The following is a 22,431-nucleotide window of genomic DNA, read 5'->3' as shown; positions in this document are numbered from 1 at the left end:
CTGTTGGTTGATTTCTCAGGGTTTTATAGGATATGAGATCATTTCATCTACAAATAATGACAGTTTACTTCTTCCTTTCCAATTTGGATAACCTTCATTTCTTTGCCTTGCCGGATTGCCCTGGCTAGCACTTCTAGCACAATGTTGAATAACAGTGGTGACAACGGGCATCCTTGTCTCATCCCTGATCTTAGACGGAAGGCTTTCAGTCTCTCACTATGGAGTACTATGCTGGTTGTGGGTTTTTCATATATGCTCTTCATCATATTGAAGAAGTTTCCTACAATTCCTACATTTCGAAGTGTTACCAAAAAGGGATGTTGGATTTTGTCTAATGCTTTTTCAGCATCTATTGGGATAATCATTTGATTTTTCTCTTTTGATTTGTTAATGTGCTGTAATACATTGATTGATTTTATGTTGAACATCCTTGCATGCCCAGAATGAACGCCACTTGGTCATTGTGTATGATTTTTTTTTAATGTGTCTTTGAATTTAATATTGCAAGTATTTTGTTGGGAATTTTTGCATCTATTTTCACAAGGGAGATTGGCCTGTAGTTTCCCTTTTTTTGTAGCATCTTTGCCTGGTTTTGGTATTAGATTGACGTTAGCTTCAGAAAATGTGTTAGGTAGTGTTCCATTTTCTTTGATGTTTTGAAAGAGTTTAAGTAAGTTTGGTGTTAGTTCTTTTCGGAAAGTTTGGTAGAATTCCCCCATGAAGGCATCTGGCCCTGGGCATTTATTTATGGGAAGCTTTTTGATGACTGATTGGATCTCTCTGCTTGTTATTGGTTGGTTAAGATCTTCTACTTTTTCTCTGATCAGTCTAGTTTTTTCATGTTTCCAGGAAATTGTCCATTTCCTCTACATTATCCAGTTTGTTGCCATACAGTTGTTCATAGTATCCTCTCATAATTTCTTTTAATTCCTTCAGGATCTGCAGTGATGTCATCTTTCTCATTCATTATTTTGTTTATATGGGTCTTCTCTATTTTTGATTTTGTCAGTCTAGCTGGGGGTTGTCAATTTTGTTGATCTTCTCAAAGAACCAACTTTTGGTGTTATTTATTCTCTCTATTGTTTTTTTGTTCTCTGCCATTTATTTTTGCTTTAATCATTGTTATTTCTTTTCTTCTAATGGTTTAGGATTGGTTTGCTGTTCATTTTCTAGCTTCTTCAGTTGCTCCATTAGTTCTTTGATTTTAGCTCTTCATTCCTTTTTAATGTATGCATTTAGTGCTATAAATTTCCCACTCAGTACCACTTTTGCTGCATCCCATAGGTTTTGGTATGTTGTGTCCTCATTTTCATTCATCTCTATATATTTAGCAATTTCTCTTGCTATTTCTTCTTTAACCCACTGATTGTTTAGGAGTGTGTTGTTTAACCTCCAGGTATTTGTGAATTTTTGAAGTCTCTGATGGTTATAGACTTCTAATTGTATTCCATTGTGGTCAGAGAATGTGCTTTGAATAATTTCAATTTTTTAAAATTAATTGAGGCTTGTTTTATGTCTCAGCATATGATCTACTCTAGAGAAAGTTCTGTGAGCACTAGGGAAGAATGTGTATCCTGGTGATTTGGGATGTATTGTTCTATACATGTCTGTTAAATCCAATTCATTTATCAGATTGTTTAGCTTTTCAATTTCCTTATTGGTCTTCTGTCTGGTTGATCTATCTATAGGAGAGAGTGATGTGCTGAAGTCTCCCACAATGATTGTGGAAACATCAATTGCTTCCTTTAGTTTTGCCAGTGTTTCTCTCATGTATTCTGTGGCACTTTGATTGGGTGCATAAACATTTATGATTGTTATTTCTTCTTGTTGAATTGCCCCTTTCATTAGTATGTAGTGGTCTTCTTTGTCTCTGATAACATCCCTGCATTTAAAGTCTATTTTATCTGAGATTAATATTGTTACTCCTGCTTTCTTTTGGCTGTAGCTTGCATGAAATATTTTTTTCCAACCTTTCACTTTCAATTTGTGTCCCTGTGTCTAAGATGAGTCTCTTGTATGCAACATAGTGAGGGTTCTTTTTTTTAAATCTATTCTGCCAATCTATATCTTTTAATTGGGAAGTTTAATCCATTTCATTCAATGTTATTACTGTGAAGGCATTTCTTGACTCAGCCATCCTATCTTTTGGTTTATGTTTGCCAGATTTATTTTTTCCCTCTATCTCTTAATGTCCTTTAATGTACACACACTGAATCTCTTTAGTACTGAACCTTTCTCCATCTCTCTCTCTCCTTTCTTTGTTTCTCTGTTGGTAGGGCTCCCTTTAGTATCTCAAGTAGGGCAGGTCTCCTGTTAGCAAATTCAGCATTTGTTTGTCTGAAAAATTTAAGCTCTCCCTCAAATTTGAAAGAGAGCTTTGCTGGATAAAGAATTCTTGGTTGGCAATTTTCTCTCTCAGAATTTTAAATATGTCATGCCACTGCCTTCTCACCCCCATGGTGGCTGCTGAGTAGTCACTACTTCATCTTATGCTGTTTTCCTTTGTAAGTGGTGAATTGCTTTTCTCTGCTCCTTTCAGAACTTGCCTCCTTCTCTTCAGTATTTGGCAATCTGATCACAGTATGTCTGGAGTGGGTTTATTTGGATTTATTCTATTTGGAGTTCACTGGCCATTCATGATTTGTGTACTTTATGGTGTTTTAGAAGATTTGGGGAAGTTTTCCCCAATGATTTCTTGAATACTCTTCGTAGACCTTTACCCATTCTCTTCCCCTTCTGGACACCAATGAGTCTTATATTTGGACGTTTTTATATTATCTATCATATCCCTGAGGTCCATTTTATTTTTTTATTTTTTCCCCATTCTTTCTTGTTGTTCTTTCATTTTTCCATTCTGTAGTCCTCGAGGTTACTGATTCACTTTTCAGCTTCCCTAGCCTTGTACTATGAGTACCAGAAATCTTTTTAATTTGGCTGACAGTTCTTTTATTTCCATAAGATCATCTATTTTTAAGTTACTTTTGCATTTCTTCTTTTACACTCTTCTAGGGTCTTCTTCCTGTCTTTTATAGCCTGTGCCATGCTCTCATTGTTTGCCTTTAGTTCTTTGATTAATTGCTCCAAGTACTGTGTCTCCTCTGATCTTGTGATTTGGGTGTTTGGGTTTGGGTTATCCATATTGTCTGTTTTTTTCATATGCTTTAAAATTTTTGTTTTTTTGGCCTCTTGGCATTTGCTTAACTTGATAGGGTTCTTTTAGGATATGTAGGCTGATTCAAACACGTCCAATTTGTCAAATCTACAGCTTCGTGGAGTACACTTTCTCCAACTAACCAGCAGGTGGCGCCCATGAGCCACCTATTCCCCTCAAGCCAGTTCTCCCCAACTTGGTCTTTGTGATGAGTGGGGTGTGAGACTTATGGCATCCAATTGGTGCGCCAAGTTTGGTGTGGAGTTGGTGCTGCCTGCCCTGAAAGTGGGGCGTGTCTGAGCAGTTAGGGAGGGAGGGACGGCAGCTTTAATAATCCAATCTCCCAGGTGTTCCTGGAGATTTAAAGCTGTTGCAATAGTCTAATCCTTCAGTTCAGTGTCACCACAGTTTGTCTCTGCCACTGACCCACAAGTCCTTGGTATTGGCGTATGGTCCTGGGACTTGCGAGTGTGTCCCTCCTCCAAGCTGTGCCCTCCTATGTGACAGTTTTTTTTAAATGTCAAATTTCAGTTGTTTAATGATGGCATATAAAAAAGCAATTGACTATTATTTACTGACCTTGTATTCTGTGACCATGCAGGAAGCATGCTTATTCATTCCAGTGGTTTTTGTACATTCCTAGGAATTTTCTATATAATGATGTCTGAGAATGACTGATAGTTTTATTTTTCCCTTTCCAATTTAACTTTTACTTCCTTTTGCTGTATTATTGTACTATCTAGGATGTGCAATACAGTTTGACTATGAGTGGTTGTGAGAGGATGTCCTTCCCTAGTTTTTGATATTATGGGGAAAAATATACATCCACTCACTATTAAATATGAAGTGAACTTTGGTTTTTCAAATATATCCTTTATTAGGTAAAGGAAGTTCTCACTTTTTTTTTTTTTTTTTGAGGTTTTAAAATAATGAATGGATATTGAATTTCATGGAGTGATTTTTCTGCAACTTTCGATAGATTATGATTTTTCTTAGTCTGTTGACTGATTCAGACATACTGAACCAGCCTTGCATTCCTGCAATTAACCCCGTTTAGTCATCATGTAGTTCCCCTTGTATAAATTAGATTCAGTTTTGAAAAATACTGTTAAGGGTTTTTAAATCTATGTTCATAAGAGCTGTTGATTTGTAGTTTTCTTTTTCTGAAGGGTCTTTATCTAGTTTTGGTATTAGGGTAATGCTAGTCTCATAAAATGAGTTGGGAAATATTCCAATCTATTTACCTACTTTCTGGAATATATTGTATAAGACTTTTCTTCCTTAAATGTTTGGTATAATTCACTTGTGAAACCACCTAGGCCTAGCACTCCCTTTTTGTAAAGTTTCAAACTACTAAATCATTTTCTTAAATAAATATAAAACTATTCAGAGTATTTCTCCTTGAATGAGTTTTGGTTGCTCATCTTTAAAGAATTGGTCCAGTTCACCCAAGTTATCAAATTCATGGTCACACAGTTGTTCACACTATTTCCTTTTTATTCTTTTAGGTCTGTGTGATCATTAGTGATAACAACTCTTTCCTTTCTTATGTTGGCAATTTGTACCATCTTTCTTTTTTTATTGGTTAGCATAGTTAGAGGGTTATCAATTTTGGTTTCATTTATTTTCTCCGTTTTTGTTTTCAAGTTCACTGATTTCTGCTCTAAATTTACTTCCTCTCTTCTGCTTGCTTTAGGTGTATTTTCCTCTTCTTACTCTAGTTTTCTAGGTAGAAGGATGTGCTGGTTTGAAACTGTTATAGACCCCAGAAAAGCCATGATCTTTAAATCCAATCTTGTTGGGTGGAACCTTTTGATTAAGTTGTTTCCATGGAGATGTGACCCATGCAATTGTGGGTGTGAACTGATTATATCATTTGCATGGAGGTGTGCCCCTGCCCATTCTGGGTGGGCTTTAGTTAGATCACTGGAGTCCTTTAAGAGAGCTCACTGAGAGCAGGAGCTCAGAGAAGCTGAGAGAGATATTTTGAAATATTTTGCAGAGAAGCTAAGAGCCAACACAGACACAAATGCTTGGAGATGCTGAGAGATGCAGACAGAAGGATGCTTGGAAATGCTAAGCTAAGAGATGAAGACCAGAATTTGACCCGGAGAAGCTAAGAGAGGACTCCCATACACTTAGAGAAATGCCTCAGGAGAACCAAGCAGAGAGCTGAGGAAAGCTAAGAAAGACAGAAACCCAAGGACATTTTGGAGGAAGCCATTTCAAAATGCAATCTGGGAGCAAAGGACAAGCAGATGCCAGACACATGCTGATACTGGACATCACTGGCCATGCTTCAGTGAAAGTATCCTCTTGAAGCCTTAGTTGGGACACTTTTGTGGCCTTAAAACTATAAATTTGTAACTTAATAAATACCCTTTATAAAAACCAATCGATTTCTGGTATTTTGCATAATGGCAGCTTTAGCAAACCAGAGCAAAGGGTAAGTCATTAATTTTATATCTTTCTTCTTTTCTAAAATATGCATTTGGTGGTATAAATTTCCCTTTAAGCAGTGCTTTAGCTGTATTTCATGACTTTTGATAAGGTATATTTTCATTTAGTTCAAAGTATTTTTAAATTTCTCTTGAAACTTCTTTGACTTCTGTTATTTAGAGTTGTTCTGCTTAATTTACAAATATTTGGGAGTTTTCCAGCTATCTTTCAGTTACTGATTTCTAGTGTATTTCCACTGTGGTCTAAACACATACTTTGTATGATTTGTATTCTTTCAGAGTTGTTCAAGTGTTATTTTATGGCTCAGAAAGTGGTCTGTGTTGGTGAAGTTCATGTGTTTTTGTGCCGAACGTGTAATCTTACAGTATTGGGTGGAATATTCTATCAATGTCAATTAGATCAAGTCTGTTGACAGTGTTGTTCAGGTTATCCTTACTGATTTTCTGCCTTTTGATCTATCAATTACTGACAGAAGGGTGATTAAATATCCAATTATAATGGTGGATTTTTATTTCTCTTTCAATTCTACCAATTTTTTCCTCAAGTATTCTGATGCTTTGTTGATAGGTACATAAAAGATTTAAGTTTTCTTGCAGAATTTACCCCTTTATTATGTAATGTTTGTCTTGATGCCTGATAATCTTCCTTGTTTTGAAGTGCACTTTGTCTGAAATTAATATAGCTACACCAGGTTTCTTTTAGTTAGTGTTAGCCTTTTATATTTGTCTCTATCCTTTTACTTTTAACCTATCTGGGTCTTTAATTTAAAGTAGGTTTCTTGTAGACAACATACAGCAGGGTCTTGTTTTTTTGGTCCAGTCTGACAATCTGTCTGTTAACTGGTATATTTAGACCATCTCACATTTAAAGTGATTCCTGGCATACTTAGATTAAAATTTAATTTTAATTTTAATTTCCTGTTTCCTTTGTTCTTTCATTTTCCCATTTTTCTGCTTCTTGTAATTTAAATTGCATATCTTAAATAAGTCCATTTTATCTCCTCTCTTAGCATAGGACTTATACTTCTTTTTGAAACTCTTTCAGTGGTTGCCCTAGGGCTTACAATACACATTTTTAAATTATCTGCATCCACATTCAAATATCATTGTTTTAACACTTCACATGTAGTATAGGTATATAATGGAATATTTTCAATTCCTCCCTCCCATCCCTTATGACATTACTGTCACTTTGCACTATTTAAATCTTATAAGGACCTAAAACAATGTTACTATTACTACTTCAGTTATCTTTTAGAATATATTAAGAGAGAGAAAAATAATTTATCTTACCTTTATTCCTTCTCCAGTGCTCTTTCTTTCCATATGTAGAGCCAGGTTTCTGACCTGTATCATTTTTCTTTTACCTGAAATTCTTTTAATAGTTCTTTCACAGCAGGCCCACTGGCAATGAATATCTTCAGAATTTGTTTGCCTGAGAAAGTATTTCTCTTACACTCTTTTTGTCCTTTTTTTCCTTTATTAGAGAAGTTGTGGGTTTACAGAATAATCATGCATAAAATACAGGATTCCCATACACCATCCCACCACTAACACCTTGCATTGGTGTGGAACATATTATAATTGATGATAGCACATTTTTATAATTATACGATTAATCAAAGTACATGATTTAACTTCGGGTTCACCATTAATTTCTCTGAACATAGAATTATAGGCTGGCAGTTTTTTCTTTCAAAACTTTAAAGATTTCATCCCACTTCCTTCTTGCCTATATAATTTCTGATCTTGTTTTCCTATAAATAAGGTGTGGTTTTCTCCCTCTGGTTTCCTTCAAAATTTTCCTTTGTCTTTTTTTTTTTTTAATTTATTTTGAAATAAATTCAAAGTTACATGAATAGTTGCAAAAACAATACTAGCCCCATACATGAATTCCATCATACCCTGACCCCCCTCTACGCCGATAGCTCAATCCACCAACTTAAACATGTTGTCACATCGCTATTTCTTTCCCTCCCTCCCTCCTTCCCTCCCTATCATCCATCATCTATTGCTGTCTTCTGAACATGAGTTAGCTGCACACGTCCTTGAACATACACTATAATTCACATATATACTTCCCATGAACAAGAACATTCTTTTATGCAATTCCATTAAGCGCAGCTAAGAAGTATAAGAGATTCAACAATGATACAAAGCTTACATTCTATATTTCCTTTACCTTATGTCTCAACTGTGTACATTTGAGCCACCTGTCCTCTATCCTCCAATCCCATCCAAGTTCATCCTTAGCATTCAATTGTTGTCTAGTTAGACTTTTTTTTTTTTTTCTTTTTTCAGTTGTGGAAACATATACACAACCTAAATCTTCCCATTCCACCGCCTCCCTAGCCTTCCATTAGTGGGATTAATCACATTTAGAATGTTGTAATGCTCTTTCCCACCATCCATTACTAGAAATTTCCCTTCACCTCAAACAGCAACCCTACACTCATTTCTTAACTCCCCATTGCCCCTTCCCCCCTTTCTCTTAACCCAAACTCTACTTTTCATCTCTATGGTTATATTCTCTGATAATTTCTTTGTGTTTACTGTGGGGCTTAAAATTAACCTCTTAAATCCATATCAATCTTGTTTTTCTTTGATACCACCTTCACTTCAATAGGGCACATAAACTATGTTCCTATACTCCTTCATTCCCCCACCTTTATATAGTTGTCTAAAATTACATATTTTACATTGCATTCAAAACCACTGATTTGTCCTTAGAGTTTGTGTATTTTTTATCATGTAGGAAGTAAACAGTAGAGTTATAGTTCAAAAATTATTGACTTCTACTTGTATTACATTGTGGCTGAAGAATGTGCTCTGAGTATATTCAATTTTTTTTTTTTTAATTTCTTGAGACTTGTTTTATGTCCCAGCTTATGTTCCCTCCTGGAGAAAGATCTGTGATCACTAGAGAAAAATGAGTGTCCTGGTGATTTGGGATGTAAGGTACTATCTATGTCTGTTAAAATTCTCTATATCTCTTTCTCCTTTCTTTGTCTCTCTGTTGGTAGGGCTCCCTTTAGAATCTGAAGTAGGGCAGGTCTTTCATTGGCAAAGTCTCTCAGCATTTGTTTGTCTGTGAAAAATTTAAGCCCTCCCTCAAATTTGAAGGAGAGTTTTGCTGGATAAAGTATTCTTGGTTGGAATTTTTCTCTCTCAGAATTTTAAATATGTCATGCCACTGCCTTCTCACCTCCATGGTGGCCGCTGAGTAGTCACTACTTAGTCTTATGTTGTTTCCTTTGTATGTGAGGAATTGCTTTTCTCTTGCTGCTTTCAGAACTTGCTCCTTCTCTTCAGTATTTGACAGTCTGATAGAATATGTCTTGGGATGGGTTTATTTGGATTTATTCTATTTGGAATTCGCTGGGCATTTATGCTTTGTGTATTTATATTGTGTAGAAGGTTGGGGAAGTTTTCCCCAACAATTTCTTTGAATACTCTTTCTAGACCTTTACCCTTCTCTTCCCCTTCTGGGACACCAATGAGTCTTAAATTTGGATGTTTTATTTTATCTATCATATCCCTGAGATCCATTTCGATTTTTTTTTCTCCATTCTTTCTTTTGTTCTTTCATTTTCTGTTCTGTGGACTTCTAGGACACTGAGATGTTGTTCAGCTTCCTCTAGTCTTGTATTGTGAATATCCAGAGTCTTTTTAATTTGGCCAACAGTTTCTTTTATTTCCATAAGATCTTCTATTTTTTTTATTTACTCTTGCAATGTCTTCTTTATGCTCTTCTAGGGTCTTCTTTATAGCACTTATATCCTGGGCCATGGTTTTCTTGATGTCCTTTAAATCCTTTGCCATGTTTTCATTCCTTGATTGTAGTTCTTTGATTAATTGTGCAAGGCAGAGTGTTTCTTCCAAAATCTTGATTTGTGTGTTTGGAGTTGGATTCTCCATATCGTCTGGTTTTATCATATGCATTAAGATTTTCTGTTGTTTTTGGCCTCTTGGCATTTGTTTTGCTCGATAGGGTTCTTTCAAGTTTTAACAAAAAAAAAGGATATCGATCTAATTTTTCAGAGACATAGTTTGGTGACGTACACTTTCTCTAACCAGCAGATGGCGTCTGTGAGTCACCTATATCCCTCAAGTCAGTTCACAACCTTGTTCCCACAGTGTGTGGGGAAATGATTCTTGTGGGTTCAGTTGGAGAACTCAGTTTGGGTGTGTTGCTGGAGCTGTCCGCCCTGAATGTGGGGTGTGTGTACGGATGGCCAGGGAGGAAGGGCAGTTCTAATGTTCAAATCCCCCTGGTTCCAGGAGGTTCCAGGCCACCGCAAGAATCTAAGCCTTCATTTCAGTTCAGCCCCAGACCCTCTCTCTCGCTGCTCTGCAAATCACCGGACTTGGCATAGCGCCCCTGGGTTCTCCGAGCAGGTCCCCCCTCCCAGCCGCAATCCTCCAGGAGCTCAGCCGAGGGAATGCCGTGCTATGTCACCAGTGCGCGCCATCCCTCAAGGGAAGCCCTGGGCCGCCGGGCTGTGCCATGGCGTGCTCTCAGCTCATTTCTGAATGCAGAATGTCTGAGGCTGTCTTTACTGCAATGCCTTCCAGGCTGAGAATAGCTGAGGTTTTCTCCACAGAGAGAGAGAGAGGGGAATGGAAAAACTCCCAGGTTCACCCATCAGTCAGAGATAGCACCCGATCCTCTGGGCTCCCTATCCTGAGACAGATATGTCCCCTGAGTCTCCCAAGGTCAGTTGTCACCAAAAGCCTCTGTCTGCTTCTTGAGGATTTGCTGTCTGTATTGAGCAGTTAATATTAAAACCTCACTTGGAGCTGGGCTGAGAGAGTGCACGCATGGCTTCCGTGAGGGAGGGGCTCTCGGCTCTCGGCTCTCTGCTCTCAGCACGGGTCCGCAGTTTTACTTACAGATTTTATGCTGTGATCTCTGGCATTCCTCCCAATTCAGGTTGGTGGATAATGAGTGGGCAGTCACGTTTGTCTCCCCGCTGTTATTCCAGGTTATTTGCTGGTTTTTTGTTCATTTATGAATTGTTCTGGAGGAGACCAAGTCTTCCACTTTTCTCTATGCCGCCATCTTCCCAGAATCCTCCTTTGTGTTTTGTGATCTGCAGTTGAATATGATACTCCTAGGTTTTAAAAATATTTATCTTGCTTGGTGTTCTCTCAGCTTTTTCTATGTGTGGTTAGGTCCTTGTCATTAATTTGGAATGTTCTCTGATGTTATTACAAATATTTCTTCTACTTTGTTCTCTTTCTGTTATTCCAATTGTGCAAATTTTAATACTGTCCCACAATACTTGGATATTCTTTTCAGTTTTGCTCTTTCTTTTATCTTTTTGCATTTCAGTTTGGGAAGTTCCTATTGACTGATCTTCCAAATAACTGATTCCTTCCTCAGCCCTGTGAAGTGTACTTATGAAACTATCCAAGGTATTCATTTCTGTTGCTGTGTTTTTTTAATTTCTAGCTTTAGTGGCTGAAGCTGTATGTCCAGCAGAAAAAAACATATTCTTAAATCTAATCCATTCCTGTGGGTATAAACCCATAATAAGTAGGACCTTTTCATGAGGCTATTTCAGCTAAGGTGTGTCCCTCCTCAATCAGGGTGGATCTTAATCCTTTTTAAGTCTTTTCTAAGAGAATGAAATTCAGAGAGAGAGAGAGAAAAAAAAAGCCACAGAAACAAGAAGCTGAGATTTGCTGGAATTCAGAAGAGAAGAGAGACACCAGGAGATGCTGCCATGTGCCTTGCCATGTAACAGAGGAGACAAGGATCACCAGCAGCCAGTCCCTGAATGCCAGTCTTAGGGGAGAAAGCATCACTTTGATGATGCCTTGATTTGGACTTTTCCCCAGCCTTGAACCTGTAAACTAATAAACCCTCATTGTTTAAGCCAAACATTTCATGGCATTTGCTGTTGAACAACCTAGGAAACTAAAACACTAGCATTTCCTTTTTTTTCTTATAATTTTCATCCCTCCACTTACATTATGTATCTTGCACATTGTATATATTAATAATTATTTTAAATTCCCTATCTTATATTTCCCAAATTTGTGTTATCAATATTTCCTGCAAACTTACTGTCACCTGGAAAGGCTTAAAAACTCTTGATGCTCAGGGTGCATCCCATAATAATTAAATCTGAAACCTAGGCATGGGACCTATGCATCAATATTTCTTAACACTAATTTAGAAAAGTGTTACACATTAGAATCACCTCAGAAATATGTAAATATATTTCTATACATAAGGTTGCTAGAGTAGGCTTACACCAGGTTGCAAGAGCTAACTTAAATTTTCAGGAATTTTGTGAGTGAACTGTGCAAACATGATCATTATTTAAAATTAAATTATATATCCCCAGCCCCGAGGATCTGGGGGAAGGTGTGGATGTGCTGGACATCCTCACCTGGACTGGTGATGTTGTCACAAACATTGGGACTGGCAGTTTGATGTGCTAAGCCCTCGATCATGGGACTTGCCCTTATGAAGCTCGTTACTGCAAAGGAGAGGCTAAACTTGCATATAATTGTGCCTAAGAGTCTCCCCCTGAGTACCTCTTTGTTGCTCAGATGTGGCCCTCTCTCTCTCTAACTGAGCCATCTTGACAGGTGAACTCGCTGCCCTCCCCACTACGTGGGACCCGACTCCCAGGGTTGTAAATCTCCCTGGCAATGCAGAATGTGACTCCCGGGGATGAATGTGGACCCGGCATCGTGGGACTGAGAGTACCTTCTTAACCAAAAGGTGGATGCAAAATGAGACGAAATAGTTTCAGTGGCTGAGAGATTTCAAATGGAGTCGAGACGTCACTCTGGTGGACATTCTTATGCACTATATATATAACATGTCTTAGGTTTTAATGTATTGGAATAGCTAGAAGTAAATACCCGAAACTACCAAACTCCAACCCAGCAGTCTGGACTCCTGAAGACAATTATATAATAATGTAGATTACAAGGGGTGACAGTGTGATTGTGAAGACCTTGTGGATCACACCCCCTTTATCTAGTGTACAGATGAGTAGAAAAATGGGGATAAAAACTAAAGGACAAATGGGGTGGGATGGGGGGGATGATTTGGGTGTTCTTTTTTCACTCTTATTTTTTATTCTTGTTCTGGTTCTTTCTGATGTAAGGAAAATGTTCAGAGACAGATTGTGGTGATGAACACATAACTATGTTATCATACTATGGACAGTGGATTGTATACCATGGATGATTGTATGGTGTGTGAATGTATTTCAATAAAACAGAATTTGATAAAAAAAATTAAATTATATAAACTTACAATTAAAGTATCTTTAAAACAAAGATAATATTACTTAAAACTCATCACTTCCTAATTATGTTACTAAATTTTTCTATTATCTAAATTCTTGCAGTTATTTACATGTATTTTATCTAAAGGATGGAAATACTATGATAGTATGCTACAAAGAATTTCCTTCTAAATTCTTGCTCAGTAACTTCATGCTAGTAGCTTGAAATTGTCTATGGCCATTAAAATTGGCAAATGCTGTAAATCGGGGATTCGATTCCGCTGTCCCAGGGCAGGACATTTATCAGGACACACTACTTATGCCTAACTCTGTCTAAAAGAGAAGCCAAGTGGTGGTAGTAGAATTGTTTAGATGTGATTCACTTTAGAGACTGACCTGGAGAAATTGATATAAATATCTATATTTTTCTTTAAGACTTCTGGAGATGGATTTGTGTTATTTTTGTTTGTTTTTGATGTAGATAAAGCATAGGAAGGTCTCAAGGCAAACCACTACATAAAGATTTTAATCTTTATCTTAAGCAAAATGCCAATACATTTAAGGGTTTTTAAGCAGAGAAGGATGTGATCAGATTGTTACTGAAAAGATGATTTGGGCTAGAAGTGGGAAAAACAAATTGGAGGATTGTAAGAATATGTGTAAAGAGAGCTGGCGGAGGTAATGACAATAATCCAATCTTCCCCATCTTTCTCTAAAAGGATCAGCTACTCTTACGCATCAGACATTGCACAAGTCTGACTAACTCCATTCCCTTGCCTCTTTCCATTAATAGAGGCTGGGAAATCAAGTATTTTCTTTTCTCAGACCCTGAAATGGCCACATGACACACTTCTGGCCTACAGATGAAAGTAGAAATATACAGGAAGGTGAAAGACTTCTGGAAAAGCTTTTACATTCCCGATAAATGAGTGAGATGGGAGTGGTGCTAATCCCTTTTTGCCTTTAATGTGGCTATAATATCCAGAGCTGGAACAGATTTTTGAGACCATAAGACAAGAAACATGAAGAAAAAGCGCAAGGAAAGAGAATAGCAGAGCAGCCAACACACAGTATGACATAATAGTCACAAAATCAAAAGCCAAAAACTGCATACCTCTTAACTTCTTTTAATATGAGGAAGTCTTTTATTTGTTTAAGTTAATGTTAATTGGGTATTCTCTTACTTGTCAGAAACATTCCTGTTACATCTCATAACACCAAAAGAAAGTTCATCATGCATCACTTTTCCAACCTTATCAACATCTTCACTCATCCTTCATTATGAATCATTTCAGAGGAATTTACATCCTTATTGTGCTTCAAGGTAAACACCCCTAAGTTCTTACACACTTCTTTCAGCACTTTTGCTCATCTATTATTTCCTAATTCTTGTATCTTCACTTTGATAATCCTTTGCATTCCCTCATTTTTACCCTCTGCTTGGGTTGGGTTTCTCCTGACTTATTCCTAATCATCCTTAAAAACTGAGTTCAAAAGTCAATCACATTTTCTTTAAAGTCTTTTTTTTTACCTGAAAGGAGTTACTCACTCCTTTTTAAGTGTTTCCACCACATTCTGCTTATATCTTATTACAGTATTGACACACCAATCAAAACTACTTCTCTCCCTAGTGAGAAACTCAGGTCTTAAGACAGGGCCAGTGATTCCTGAGGCTGATTGTGTAAGAATTACTTTTGGAACTTAAAAATATATACATAGGTATTCTCCTAATTCTCATGTGTCTACTTCATAGGCCAGCATTAGGAATCATTACCATAGTTCTTTTATCTCAAGTATCTGACAAATTATAATTTTGCTAAATAAATAGTGGATTATTACTGAAAAAAGTGAGTGTATTTTCATTACCTGTAAAACTAGCCAATCTCTCTCGTTTATAAGATGGTTCTTCTAGGTCTTCTGCTATTGACTCAGTTGTTGACACACTTGATTTAGAAACTGTACTGCTTCCTAAAATCGACCTTTAATAATGAACAGCAACATTACTCATTTATTTAGATGTCTTATAGGCAATTAAATATAAAGTTGAACACATTACCAAATGGAGAAATCAAATATAACTACAATTATATAAGCAAAACAGATAAAACTAGTTTTCAACACTGGCTTGATTGCTAATGTTCTTTAAATAAGTCCCTTTGAATATATTTTAGAGATGAGGTAGGTCAAATGTATACTTAAAGTTCTTCAAGGGATTCCCAATTTATCTAGGATAAAACATGACATCTCATGATAAAATCCAAACACAGCCCACCAACCCACCTCCTCAAAAGCATTCTCCCTTGTTCTTATGCTCTAGCTACATTGCCTTTTTCCCCCCTTTAAAACGGTCCTCAAATTTGTGAAGCTCTCTTACTTCAGTCTTGGATTTGAAGGATTATGCTCATCCTTCAAATCCCATCTTAAGTGTGATTTATTTGATTTTATAAAAGTTCCCTCAAGATTTAATTAAGAAAAAAATTTTGTTCTCAGCAGGAAATCAATATTTTGACTAGTCAAAACAATGTCCTTAAACATTGTATATTACTTCATAATATTACATAATTCTTTTTAAATCTAGTTTTAATCCCAACTGTCTTCTCCAATGGGTAGGTCCTGCTAACTGGATAATCCATTGTTTTGTGGAACATTCCCATGGCTTTTGTGTGCAAATTTGGAGGCAGGCATATAATTGCTCTGTATTATAAAATGAGAGAGACATCAAACTCTAGAACAGAAATTTGCCCAAAGAATGGGGGAAAAAGGGAAAGCATAAAAGAGATTTTGAAAAAGAAAAAAACATCTAATGGGAATTTACTTTTGTTAATTGTAGGGTATGTGATATAAGCCCATCTTTTGGTTCCTCAGGAAATCTTCCGTAAAATCTATATTATTCATAAATGCTTTGGTGTGAGTTTAGAATAACTATTAAGATAAACAGAGCTCTACATCTAATTAAGACATGAGAGGAACTCAGAGATGGCAAGCTAACATAATAGAGCTGGGAATCTGGTGACAGTTGATATCTAAGTAAAATATATGCAACTCAAATGGAAAGACAGTATTTGTGATATAAAAAGGAAATACAGAACAGTGTACTCTACCTTGTAAACTGCCCTATCATACTAGGATTTACTGTATTCTGATAAAGACTATAGGAAGATATAAATTCCGATCCAAGTGATCCTTCTTGTGACGTCAAAAGTTTATTGGGCTTTGCTGTAACAGTAAGTGGATCTGGATGATAAAGAGGTCGGGGAGTAACATCAACTCCATGTATATCAGTCACCTATAGAAAATAGTTATTTAAAGTGATATAAATTAAAAAGATGGGGTTTCTGAAAAAAAGCTTTTAGAAAATAGAAATAAATGGCACAGAAAAAAAAATAAACACATTTCTGGGATAAAATAAATATTAAAAATTAAATGGTACAAGATTTTATGCTTGTAAGGTTCTTAGCCAGGCATATATTTTATTATTTTAAGTCATCTATATATTTCCTATATAAAAATAATACATATTAATTTCAAGAAAATTCAGAAAAACAATTCATCCAAAACATTAATATTTTGATGGATTTAATTCTGTATGACTTTTTCAGAAAGATTTATTTTTAACAACATTCTATTAATGAATTACTTCCTAAGTTGTTAATATTTTTTATTTTGGTTTTGGCTTATTTTTAACCCTTTCAATTATGAAATTTAACACATATAGAAATGTAATTAAAATATAACTGTATAGTTAAGTAATATAAAGCAAATGATCTTGTAACAACCACTAAAGTAAAAAGTTAGAACACTGAAAGCACCTCCAGAAACTACTCTCTGGCCTTTGCTCCTTCTGGATCAGTCTTCTCCCTCCCCAAAATGGTAACCACTAACTTGACTTTAGTAATCATTACCTTTTTTCTTTTATAGTTTTATGAAATATGCATCCATAAACAAGAGTTTAGTTTTTTTAAATGTATTGAAGTAAAACATACATATAGGAGAGACTGTATTATAAATGTACAGCTTAATTTTTACAAACTGAATACACTCATGTACCCAGCATCCAGATTTAGAAACAGAACATTACCAACATTCCAGAGGTTCTGTTTATGAAAGCCACTACTTATCTCCTACCAAAAGTAATCATTATCCTGACACCATGGATTAGCTTTGCCTGATTTTGAACTTTATTTAAATGGAGTCAAATAGTATGAACTCTTTGGCATCTGCTTTCTTTTGCTCAACACTTTTTTGTGAGATTCATCTTTATTATTGAGTACAGTTGTAGTTGGTCATTCTTACTGTTGTATTTATTGTGTTAATATGCCACATTTTTATTTATCAATTCTACTGCTCATGGGCATTTCTGTAATTTTTTTTAGCTATTATAAATGGTACAGCTATTAATTGCACTGAATATTTTTCTGAATATATTGTACGCATTTAAATTTGGCATATAAATAACAATGGAATTTCTGGGTAATGGATTATGTATACATTTACCTTTAGGAGACACTACTGAAGAGTTTTACTCATTAATTTCCCATGTTGTTCTCAGCTGCAATATATGACAGTGGTGTTATTCCACATTATTATCAACACTCTGTATTTTCCAAGTTTGTCAATATGATTTGTTTTACCTGTTTTTGAAGTTTACAGAAATAGTCATACAGTCTTTCATGTCTGGCATCTTTTGTTCAAAAACATGTTTTACATTTCTCCATGTCACATTTAAGTTGTAAAGTAGTCCATTGGATTAGTAGACCATATTTTATTTATCCATTTTATTTATAATGGACATTTGAGTTGTTGCCAGTTTTTAGCTTTAATGAAGACTGCTTCAAAAAACATTTATGTATATAATAATCATGGTGTATATGAGCATGCATTTCTGTAGAGGATATGTAAATGTGGAATTGATCAGTACACTTGATTAGAAAACAACAAACTGCTTTCCATAGTGGTTGTAAATATTTTTATGATCACCAGTACTCAGTGTCAGTTGTTGCTCAACATATTCACCTGCAACTAGCACTGTAAGACATAAATTTAAACCTCTCTGGTACAGGCATATGATATCTCTCTTTGATTTTAATTTTCATATGCTTATTTCCCATTTTGATTTCCCATTCAAGTCCTTTGCACATTTTCTACTGAGTTTTCTTCTTATTGATAATGTAGTTCATTAAGTATTCCAGGAGTCCTTTGTCAGCTTCATGTGTTGTGAACATCTTCCTTTACTACGTAGCTTCATCTTCTTTATGGTATCTTTTGATGAAGAGAAGTTCTTAGTTTTAATGTAGTCATACTTATCTCTTCTGTAATGGTTAGTGCTTTAGATGTCTCCTTTAAGAAATCACTCCCAAATCTGAAGTCATAGAGTCATTTCTCTACATTATCTTCTAAAATCTTTGTTAGGTTCCTTTTCATTTTTAGGTCTATAATATATCTGAACTTGAGTTTTGCATACAGTAGAAGGAAGGGATCTAACATATTTTTATTCCATATGGATACCCAATTGCTTCAACACCATTTTTTGAAAATCTTTTCCCTTTTCCATTACTTTGCAGGACACATTTGCTATACATCAAGTGTTTATATGTGCTCAGGTCATTAGTAGTCTCTCTGTATCACTTTGCTAATATTACACATACTAACTTGGTATCTAGGAGAGATTACTAGTCAAGAATGCCTTGGCTAATGCTACTTTCTACTCTCTAGCGTTTTCTTATAAATTTCAGAATTACATTGACAAGTTCCTGAAAAAAATATAATGAAAAAAATCTGTTAGGAATTTGACAGAAATATCAGAATCTACAAATCAAAATATGGGGAAAACAGAGTTGCTGACAATATTGAGTCTTCCTATGCATGATCATAGCCCATCTCACCAATAATTTGGGTCTTAATGTCTCCCAATAAAATTTTATAGTTTTTAAAATATAGGCTTGTGCATATTTTGTTATATTTATCCCCAAGTACTTGATACATTATAGCTGTATTATAAAGGATAACATCTGAAAAAATGTGTAATTTTTTTCTTGCAATTTTATTGATATAGTAACATACCATAAAATCATCCAAAATGTACAATCAATTGTTCACAGTATCATCATACAGTTGTGCATTCATCTCCACATTCAATTTTTGAACATTTTCATTACTTCAAAAGAAAATAATAAAAATTAAAAAAAGAACACCCTAAACAACCCATCTCCCACATCCCCCTCTATTATTCATTTACTTTTTTGTCCCCATTTTTTCTACTCATCTATCCATACACTGGATAAAGGGAGTGTGAGCCACGAAGTTTTCTACAATCACATGGTCACGCCATATAACTATATACTTATACAACTGTCTTCAAGAAACAAGGCTACAGGTTGCAGTTCAAGAGTTTCAGATATTTCATTCTAGCTATTCTAATACACTAAAAAGTAAAAAGGGATATCTATATAAAGCATAAGAATAACCTTCAGAATGACTTGACTCCATTTGAGATCTCTCAGCCCCTGAAACTTTATTTCATTTCTCTTTCCCTGTTTGGTCAAGAAGTCTTTCTCAATCCCATAATGCCAGATCCAGACTCATCCTCGGGAGTCATGTTCCACGTTGCCAGGGAGATTTTCACCCTTGGGAGTCATATCCCACTTAGGGGCAGTGAGTCCACCTGCCAAGTTGGCTTAGAAAGAGAGGCCATATCTGAACAACAAAAGTGGTTCTCTGGGGGTGACTCTTAGGCACAATTACAAGTAGGCTTAGCCTCTCCTTTGCACTAACAGGCTTCAAAAATGCATAATTTTTTAACTCTTTGTTCCTGGTATAGAAAACATAAAAGTTGGTTTTGTTTTCTGATTTGATATCCAATACCCTGCTAAACTCTTATTAATCTGATAATTTATTAGGTGATTTGGGATTTTATAATTAGATAATCATGCCACCTATAAACATACAAAGTTTTGTATTTCTTCCTTTCGAATTCTTATATCTTGCCTTACTGAATTGACAGACTTCCAAGAATACTGGAAGAAGTTGCACAGTACATATATCTTTGCAATCTTATTTCAAATGCTTCATCACTAAATACAATCATTGCTGTAGGCTTTTATAGATACCCTAAATCAGATTAAAGCAGTTCCTTTGATTTCCAGTTTGCAAAGAATTTTTTCTTTATAATCACTTTTTAATCATTTTCTTTTATATCATGAATATTGAATCTTTTTAGATACTTTCTAGATATATTGAGATGATCATGCCTTTTTTTTAACAATCCATGAAATAGGATGTTTTTCCATTTATTAATTTCCTTCAACAATGTATTGTAGTTTTCACAGTGTAGATTTTACAGTGGGGCTACTGTGAATAGAATTGTGTTTGTTTTTTTTTTAATGTCATTTTCAGATTGTTCATTGCAAGAGTCTAGAAATAAAATTGACCTTTATATATTGATCTTGTATCCTGCAACCTTGCTGAACTCATTTATTAGTTCAAATAGATGTTTAGTGGATTCTTTTAAGATTTTCTATATACAAGATCATGCCATCTGCAAATATAGTTTTGCTTATTCCTTTCCAAACTGGATGCCTTTCATTTCTTTCCTTGACTAACTGTGCTGGCTAGAACTTCCAGTACATTATTGAATAGAAACAGTAAGAGTGCACATCCCTCTCTTGTTCCTGATCTGAAGGGGAAAGCATCCAGTCTTTCACCATTTAAGTATGTTCGCTGTGAGTTTTTTGCAGATGCCCTTTATCAGATTGAGGACATTTCCTCATATTCCTTGTTTCTTCAGTGCTTTTATAATGAAAGGATGTTGTATTCTGTCAAGTATTTTTTCTGTGCCTATTAAGATGATCAGGTGGCTTTTATTTTTTATTCCATTGATATGATGTGTTACATCAATTGATTTTCAGATGTAAAACCAAACTTGCATTACTGGGATAAATCCCATGTGGTCATGGTGTATAATCCTCTTGATGTGTTTTGCTGGATTCAGTTTAAAAGTATTTTGTTGAGGATTTTTTGTCTATATTCATAAGAGATATTGGTCTATAGTTTTCTTCTCTTGTGATAATATTGTCTGATTTTGGTATCAGGATAACACTGGTCCCAATAGAATGAGTTGGAAAGTGTTACCACCTCTTCTGTGTTTTGGAAAAGATTGTGAAGAGTTGATATTAATTCTTCTTTAAATGCTCAGCAGAATTCAGCAGTGAAACCATCTGGGCCTGAACTTTTCTTTGTGAGTAGGTTTTATTTGTTACTGATCAAATCTCTTCCTTTGTTACAGGTGTTTTCAGATCGTCTATTTTTTAGGTTTTATTTGTTACTGATCAAATCTCTTCCTTTGTTACAGGTGTTTTCAGATTGTCTATTTTTTCTTGAGTCAGTTCCAGTAGCCTGTGTTTTCTAGGAATGTGTCAATTTCATGCAGGCGATCTAATTTGTTGGCATACAACTGTTGAGAGTATTCTTTCATAACTCTTTTTATTTCTCCAGGTGGTAATGATGTCTTCTTGTTCATTTCTTATTTTAGGAATTTGGGTCTTCTCTCTTTTTCTCTTGTTCTAATTGGCTAAAGGCTTGTTGATTTTGTTGATCCTTTCAAAGACCAAGCTTTTGATATAATCAATAGTCTGTATTTTTTTCCCACTCTCGATTTAATTATTTTCCACTCTAATCTTTTCTATTTCCTTCCTTCTGCCTGCTTTAGGTTTAGATGGCTCTTCTTTTTCCAGTGTCTTAAGGTGGAGGTTAGGCCATTTATTTGAGATTTTTTTTTTCTTTTTTATTATAGGCATTTGCAGCTATAATTTCCCTCTAAACACTGCCTTAGTTGCATCCCATAAGTTGGTATGTTGTCTTCATTTTTATTCATCTCAAAGTATTTTCTGATTTCACTTTTAGTTTGTAAATCTTATAAGTGATGTGATGTTTTTGTCTTGTTGCTTTCAGAAGTTTCCCCTTGCCTTTGACTTTCAGCATTTTTACTATGATGTGTTTATCCTCCTTGGAATTTGTTGAGCCTCCTGGATGTATAGGTTATTGCTTTTCATTAAAACTGAGAAGTTTTAGTCATCATTTCTTCAAAGATTGTTTTTTCCTTTCTTTTTTCCTCCTTCTGGTTCTCTCATTACACTTACACGGGTTCACTTAATAATGTACCACATTTCTCTGAGACTCGGCTCATTTTACTTCATTCATTTTTCTCTCTGTTCTTCAGCTTCCATAATCTCTATTAATCTATCTTTGAGTTCACTAATTAATTCTTCTTCCAGTAAAAATCTACTTTTGAGCCCCTTCAGTGAATTTATTATTTGTTATAAGTACTTTCCAACTGCTGAATTTCCATTTTAAAACATTCTATTTTTAAAGAGAAATTCTCTATTTGATGCATCATTGTCATCATTCCTTCATTTCTTTAATTAATCCTTTAATTTTGTGAACATATTTATAATTGACACTTCGAAATTTTTTTTCTGCTAAATCCATTATGTCACTCTCACAGGCAATTTTATTGCCAGTTTTTATTCTGGTTTGTGGGTCATATTTTCCTGTTTTTTTGCATGTCTCAGAA

General features: G+C 35.3%; 1 protein-coding gene across 2 annotated transcripts in view; it reads right to left on the bottom strand.

Annotated features, from left to right (window-relative positions):
- Positions 1-22,431, bottom strand: part of DNAI4 (dynein axonemal intermediate chain 4) — a 140,707-nt gene that overhangs the window by 104,430 nt on the left and 13,846 nt on the right. The window contains exons 3-4 of one of the 2 annotated variants that reach the window (XM_037826958.1): positions 15,965-16,149; positions 14,730-14,842 (exon numbers count right to left, since the gene is read on the bottom strand). In XM_037826958.1, coding sequence (XP_037682886.1) covers positions 14,730-14,842; positions 15,965-16,149 — 298 coding nt within the window. Of the gene's footprint in view, positions 1-14,729; positions 14,843-15,964; positions 16,199-22,431 lie in introns of both variants that reach the window. The other variant, XM_037826959.1, reaches the window with a different exon arrangement.

Source organism: Choloepus didactylus, chromosome 2 (assembly GCF_015220235.1).
Source record: "Choloepus didactylus isolate mChoDid1 chromosome 2, mChoDid1.pri, whole genome shotgun sequence".
Lineage (NCBI taxonomy): Eukaryota > Metazoa > Chordata > Mammalia > Pilosa > Megalonychidae > Choloepus > Choloepus didactylus.
Note: the sequence above shows the minus strand (reverse complement) of the source record. Positions and strands in the feature narration are given on the sequence as shown.